Source organism: Pygoscelis adeliae, unplaced genomic scaffold (genome assembly GCF_000699105.1).
Source record: "Pygoscelis adeliae isolate BGI_AS28 unplaced genomic scaffold, ASM69910v1 Scaffold135, whole genome shotgun sequence".
Lineage (NCBI taxonomy): Eukaryota > Metazoa > Chordata > Aves > Sphenisciformes > Spheniscidae > Pygoscelis > Pygoscelis adeliae.
The window spans coordinates 2,189,819-2,196,886 of record NW_008824908.1 but is presented as its reverse complement, the minus strand read 5'-3'; the positions used below and the strand labels follow the sequence as shown (position 1 = coordinate 2,196,886).

Below are 7,068 nucleotides of genomic sequence, written 5' to 3'. Positions count from 1 at the left end.
TTTTCTAGGCTCTTTATGTTAAAATTCAGGTAAGTTTTACATTAGAACTGCTTGTGGAGCCTACTAATTTTGACTTCACTTTTTTTTTTTTAATTTTTACTAGATGTTGCTTCAGATACTGTGTAGAACCTGGTCCCTGCTGCTGTGGGGAGACAAGACCGTATGGTTTTCAAAGCTTTATCTATTAATATATAATCCTTACTCTACAACTGCATACCTTTTTGCGTGCTTGCAACACAAAACCAGCAGGCATGTTGTTGTTTCCCGTATTCCTTATTCCTCTGAAATTTGAATTTTGGATATTTGTAGTGAGTTATATTGGCAGTAAAACAGCAGTGGTAAAATTGTGTTCAGAGGAATACAACAATTTAGGATTAACACCCGCTTGATATTATATGAGGCTGTATGCAAAAAGGTTCTCGGAAACAATGGTGCAGCTTGATACTGTCAGGTGAAATGCAAGACCACAACAGGAGTTAAGTAGCTATTAGTTTATTGATAATATACTCACACTGCAATCAGCGTGGGGAGCCACAGTAACTGCACGGAGGGTTGCGAGGGAAAAGCAGACAGTCTGGTCAGGCGCCCAATTGAGGCTCAGTCCAGGGACGTCCCCTCAGCTTAGATACTTTTTGACAGCAGGTTATATATATATATATATATGTATCATGCCCACCTGGTTACACATCAAACAATACAATGCTGCAATAACAAGAAGCTCAGGTCACTGTGACCTGATGATCATCAGCGGGGGCAAGATGCTTGCTTTGTGAACTGGGACTAGATGACGTGCATCGAGCTGTGTCCTCGACTCCTCGCCGATCTCCCAAGTCCTCCCCTTGCAACTTGCACATCCCAACGTGGTGCATTTCTCTGTACAAACTGCAGGGACCAGATTCCAAAACCGGAGTAGATGATTTTAAGCATAGTTTTTCTTTCACCTCAATCAGTATGGGGGCGGGGGAGAGGGGACAGACAGGGGAGGGAAAGACATCCTTGTGGTATAGCTATTTACATTTGCAGCAGCACAGATATTTATGTGTTAAAAGATTTTATATATAAAGTATGTTTCCTATTATTTCTGTATTTAAAAAAAAAATCTAATGCAGAAGTAGTCTTAAGTTCCTTCCCCAATATAATCTGAAAATTTATACTGTGTTTTAGGAAGACTTTTGAAATAATGTACACAAACAAAGATTACCTGAAAATACTGCCTGAAGGAAGACAATGAGAATCAGAATGGCAATATGCCATCAATAATGCTCAGAAATGCAGCTATTTTGAGGTTAGCATTTTTTTCACTTGGCTGTCTCTATTCTGGCTGATTCACGTCAATCCCAAAGCAGAAATCATCAATAAGGTGCTTCATGAAGACACGGAAAATAGTCTTCAGTCTTGAAGAGGGCTGGAGGTTCATAGAGGGTCTGTTGTTGTCGTGAGGAAGACGATTTCTGCAAATTAGATAAATTTATTTTTTGCCTTCTTAAAAAAGCAAGTTTTAAAACAAAGCCTGCAGAGCTAAAATGCAAAACAAGAAGAGTTTTAAAGGCGTATCTCCTTAGTCAGGCGAATTTTTAATCATAGCTCAGATGGGTCTAGCATATTCCTAATGTTAGTGAAGAAAAGCAGCCTTTGACTTTTGCCATTCTATCACCTGAACAGACGCAGTCCTGGAAAGCGTACGATATGCCAGCTTTGCAGCAGCCAAACGGGTAATCTTTTCCAGCTGATGGTATAATCATTGTAACCTTCATCCCTCCAAAGCCATATACCTTTACCTGTCCTGCTCAGGCCTTTGAGTTCTCCTCAGCTGCTTCCTTTGAGTTAACCCTAGCCTGTGTTCTCATTTACTTAGTTAAAAAAGTCTGCAGATGGAAACACACCTAGCAGATGCTTCTTTCGAGAAGGTTGCTGCTCCTGCTGAGCTTCTTCATCAAATACATGTTAGAATGTATGTACTGTGACATACGTGTTTAAAGTAATATGGTAGTGCACTGGAAAAGAGCTGTTACACTGTTTTTCAGGAAGAGTGTACAAGTTTCTTTTAAATATTAACTGTACGTTGTTTTGCTATACCAAATGGCTCATTTAAAGGGACAACAGCAAGGACCACTACTGACTGTTGTGTCAGCCCTCCTGCATGTAAATAATGCTGCACTGCAACACAGAGCCAGTGTACGTTTTCAACATATGGTCTTAAATAGAAGGCTCGAAATCAAGACTTCATTCATTAAAAATTCTTTTGGACTTACGAAAAGATTTTGGTGAACTATTTTGCAGAGCTCTCAGTCAGTTTGTCTGCAGAGTTCTTCAGATACTTTTTTGCCTGTCTGGGATGAGGAAATTGAGAGTCTCCACCAATAATAAATTAAAAGCATACCAAGTATCATGAGTATACTTGGTGTTTGGAATGCATTGATTTATGACATTATATTTGTCTTTAACTTTACGATACCATTAATTTCTCTGAAATAAGTTTGTTTTGCCATTCAAGATGGTGATGAAATAAAAAATATAAACAAAGATTGGATCTATAAAGAGTGCATCAGTGTTCTCTATATCAGAAGTTTTGCCAAACGTATAAACAATCTTCGAAATCAAAGTTCTGTTTTTAAAAATTATTTCCTATCTTGTACTGCCCTATGAGAAAACACCTTGCAAGCAAGGGAAACTAAGGTCACAGGTATTCTGCAACTCATGACACTGATGTAAGAGGCACTGTATTTGCGTATGTGCAAGAAGAAGATAATTGCAATCCCGTGAGGAAATTCATAGGCAGGCACAGTACCCACAGTTGCCTAAGTACACATTTATGAATAGTTGTTTTTGCAGCTGCTTAGCAGACATTTTTACCTTTTGAGAGAGTCTACATCCTTAGTGATATTAGAAGTCTTACAGTACTGTACTTTACACTGCCTGGTATTCACAAGGGAAGAACTTGGGGCAAAATCTGAAAGTGAGATTACAAATACACAGCTTAAGAAATACAAAATATATCCTTTGTGTAAAGAAACAGATACATTTAAATGGGAAGAGAGTGAGGGGACTTGACTACAGTACAGTTGTAGCAGGAAAACGTGAACTACAACTACCGTGAAAAATCACGATACTGGTATAGCCTTCTCTTCTGAAGGGCTGATGTACCGAGGGAGCTAATTAAATGTTAGGCATGAGGAGAAATCTCTGTAGGCATTTTCATTCAGATATGCTTGTGTTTACTAGTGAAAACAGATACACGATACTCAGTACCACTGCAGAATAGTAACCTGCCTTTTGGTTAATCAGTTAATACCAGTAAGTTCTGAGGGTTGATTTTATTGCTATCCATACTCAAACCAAGAAACCACTGGACGTGCCAGTGTCAGCTTGCTGACACTTTCAAAGACCTTACACCTTACTAATTGTGGAAAAACTGCTAAGCTGACAAAGTGTTCCCACGCAACACTAAAAAAGCACTTTATTAGAACTTTCAAACTTTTCAATTGAAGATTATTAATTCTGTGGTTTAGCAACAAAATGGAAAATACTGTTGAATATTCAAGACAACTGCTGAAGTTGTTTGTTTTTGCAATTGGCCCATAAATAGCAGCTTTGTGTTGTTTTTTAAGAAAAAATGACATCTCTCTAAACTTCAACACCAAAGAAAAATGACAGAATGAGAAGTTAACTAACTTAAAGACTACACAGGAAATAGCAGTGAAGAACAGGTTTCCTGAACTGAGTCTTACCAAGACAATACATATTCTTTTTACAACTATTTTTCTCTGCTGCCACATGTGCTTGCAATATGTAGGAACACAAATGCTTCAACAGTCCCAGCCATCTTCCTCTCCCCCTCTGCAAACCTACTTTATTTCAGCATTCTCACCAGTATTATGATACAGAAACCTGAGCTAGTACAGGATGAATATAGGAAAAGATAAAAAAAAGAAACTGGGAGCTGATGAGACGCAAGGAGGAGTACTTATAAACGGTGTACTGGCAGGTGATGCCAAGAAGCATCAGGTGGTTCATAAGATTTTTTTTCTTTTTTTTTTTTTTTTTTTAACCAGAAGGTTATTTTAAAATCAGGGCATAGTGCCAGCATTTAAGGCTAGGTATGGCATCTCTTTGAAACATACTAGAGAGAGCACTTCAAGTCTTCTGTAGAGAAACAGTCCACAGGTAGTAATGACGAAAAGGTAGAGAAATGTGCACCCTTAGAAAGTTTAACAAGGTACTTACATGATTACTGAACTGTGTGGACTGAGTATAAACAGAATCTTTATTTTAAAAATATTGTGCAGTGTAGTTTTCATCTCCTTTTTCGGTAACATTTCTGCAGTGATATTCTTAATGCTGTATGATCCTTTAACAGTGTTGTCTGTACAGGCTCTTTCTAATTGCTTCGCATACCATCAGAGATCAGGGGTGCTTTAATATAATGCCTTGTTCATTATGGGCTTGTTCGTGCCCTTCACGTTCCCTTCTTCATGTATTCAGCCTTATTTTGGAAAGTTACACAAATCCTTGTAAGAATTTGTGATTTTTAAGTTTGGGTTTGTTTTTTTTAATTAAGTCCGAGAACTTTGCAAAAATCCTAATACAGTATATGAAAGTTTTACAGTTAAATTCAGATATATGTGCAACAAACTTACTATTATTGTAATCACCCACTCTGGTAAGCAGAGCAACTAAGCTGGTCACATGATAATAAAAGCTTACTTACATTAAGGAAGGATGGTATGCTGATTGTGTGCAAGATTTTCTTGAATGTGCTCGGAAAAGCTCCAAGGTCTGTTTCTGCCTTTATGACCCGTTCTTCCAGTCCAGCTACGCTATTTCCAACCATCTTCACAAAAGCCTAGTGTGAAAAAAAACAAAAGAAATCCAACTTTTTCACTAACAAATTAAAACAGGATTATGTATTGCACAACAGTGGTGAAAGTTCCATTAATTAAATGAGGAGTCAAAAACTCCTCAACAACATGATCTATTTCCCTTCCACCTACAAGTCCATTTTATTGCTAAAAATAACTTGAGATACTTAAAAGGCTGCAAAAACAGGTTAAATCTAATAAAACAATCAGTCTTCTTTTTCCTATTTGCCTTTCAAATAACTAATTTAGACTTCTTAGAATTTAGACTCCTATCTGCCTTTCTACTAAAAGTGGCACCAAGGATCTGAATCAGTTTTGAAGCTTTACCAGGGATCAACAGACCTCTCATTCTACTAGTCTCCAAATGGCTCCCAAGACAGTAACTTTGAAAGATACTATAAAAAAAAAAAGAAAAAAAAAGAAAAAGTGGTACTATTACTTTCCAAAAAAAGAAAGATGGCTGCCTTGCTTCAAGCACTAAATAAAAAAAAATATGATTTTTTTTTTTAAAGAGGCATTTTGTTATAGAATGCCCGTAGTCTCCAGAAATTCTTAATAAATTGGGTTCTCTTCATTAACCCTGAAGTATTGAACCCAGATTGGACATGGGGAGCAAAACGGACCTGAACCCACTCCACGTGCACGCACGTGCACAAGGCACACAATTACAGCATATTATTGATTCTTTCCCCTATTGAGAAATGGAATATCAAATACATACCTCTAGTTTGTCAATCTTCCTGTATATCTGTCTCATTTCTGTAGCTTTTGTGTAAATTTGAGGTATACTTTCATTGACAACTTGAGAGGAATCACTTCGAATCTAAAATGATTCGAGGAAATAATACAGAAGTCAAAATGTTAAGTAGTAGATTTTATTCCAGAAACTAGAACCATTAGCAATTAACAGATTAAAACTCATAGTCTAAAAATACTAGATTAGTATTAGTATAAGAAAACTAGATTAAAACTAATAAGCTAGCTTCTTTGTACAGTTTAGTAAGTGCCTTTGAACAAACTTTATTTTGCATAGGCAAATATTTACCTTTGTAATTATATTAAAAATAGGCTGCTTCAGCCTTATTAGGACTAAGAGATGGAACATTTCCCAAGACACACTAAAGAATCAAATATATTAAACTAAAATTTTTACTTATGTTTTACTACCTGTGCATTTCCTCAACTTTGCTTAAAAAAAAAAAAAGCCAGGCCACAGAATCTTTTTTTTTTTAATTGGTTAAAGTTCTCCTTAGAGTAGCGCAGGAGAAACACACGTGCTATGCTTTAAAAGACAGCCTGTATACCAGTGTCAGCTTATAGAAACTTTCCGTTCAGTTTCCCTGTCTCCTCCCATGTGAAAATGCAAACAAAGCTGCCTTTCTGATGAAAGGGTAAGAAAGGGTCCCCCTAAAGACAAATCTAGTTTTGGAGGTTTGGCAACTCTGATTAGATACTTTGATGACAAAACCCAGAGAGGATATCTTTATGCATTTTAAAGGAGAAGCAGAATATTGTATTGTCCTTTTCAGCATCTATCATTATGCCATTCAAAACTGGATTCCACATATGTACACAGACAAATATACAAACGGAATTATGTAAATATGCAGTTATAGAGCTATATGGGCATATTTTGCTCTGACATGAAAGTTCAGTAGTTTTCATCCGTGAGTTATCTAATTATCAAGTGTGTTTTCGTACCAGAACCTGTCTGCCTAGGCCGAAGGCTGCTTCCCATCTCGTGCTTTTAAATGAGACCGAGTACATATTAAACTGTATTCTGACTTCAAAAATGCAACTATATTCAAGTTATACATACCATGTCCAGCATTCCCACAAATTCATCCACTCTGGTCAGCAAATCTTCTAGACTCTTGTCTAAGCTTTCTATCTGCAAAACAGAAATCCTTTAAAGGTATTTGAAAAGACAAAAACCCCCAGATTCTCCCAAACGAAACCTCCGAGTACAGACATCAGCCAGGCTAAAACCAGCTTCAGAGAAACCCCACAGCTTTGCCACCTCTTGGCTACGTTAAGCGCAGGTGACCAGACACACCGGTGTATCTTGTCTTGCACAAAAACTACACCGAGGCCGTGTAACCGGCGCAGCGTGTTGAGCCGCCCCGCTCTCCAACGCGGCCAAGCCGCCCCGCTGCAGAGAGCCGCCCTCAAGCGACACCCCTTTTCGCCGTCCCACCTGCTCCCCGCT

General features: G+C 37.8%; 1 protein-coding gene across 1 annotated transcript in view; it reads right to left on the bottom strand.

The window, feature by feature from the left end:
• Positions 1 to 669: 669 nt before the first annotated feature.
• The window catches only part of BLOC1S4 (biogenesis of lysosomal organelles complex-1, subunit 4, cappuccino), a 9,265-nt gene continuing 2,866 nt past the window's right edge, over positions 670 to 7,068 (bottom strand). The window contains exons 2-5 of the mRNA XM_009324943.1: positions 6,679 to 6,750; positions 5,581 to 5,682; positions 4,709 to 4,843; positions 670 to 1,451 (exon numbers count right to left, since the gene is read on the bottom strand). Of these exons, the coding sequence (XP_009323218.1) occupies positions 1,353 to 1,451; positions 4,709 to 4,843; positions 5,581 to 5,682; positions 6,679 to 6,750 (408 nt within the window). The 3' untranslated portion in view covers positions 670 to 1,352. The remainder of the gene's footprint in view (positions 1,452 to 4,708; positions 4,844 to 5,580; positions 5,683 to 6,678; positions 6,751 to 7,068) is intronic.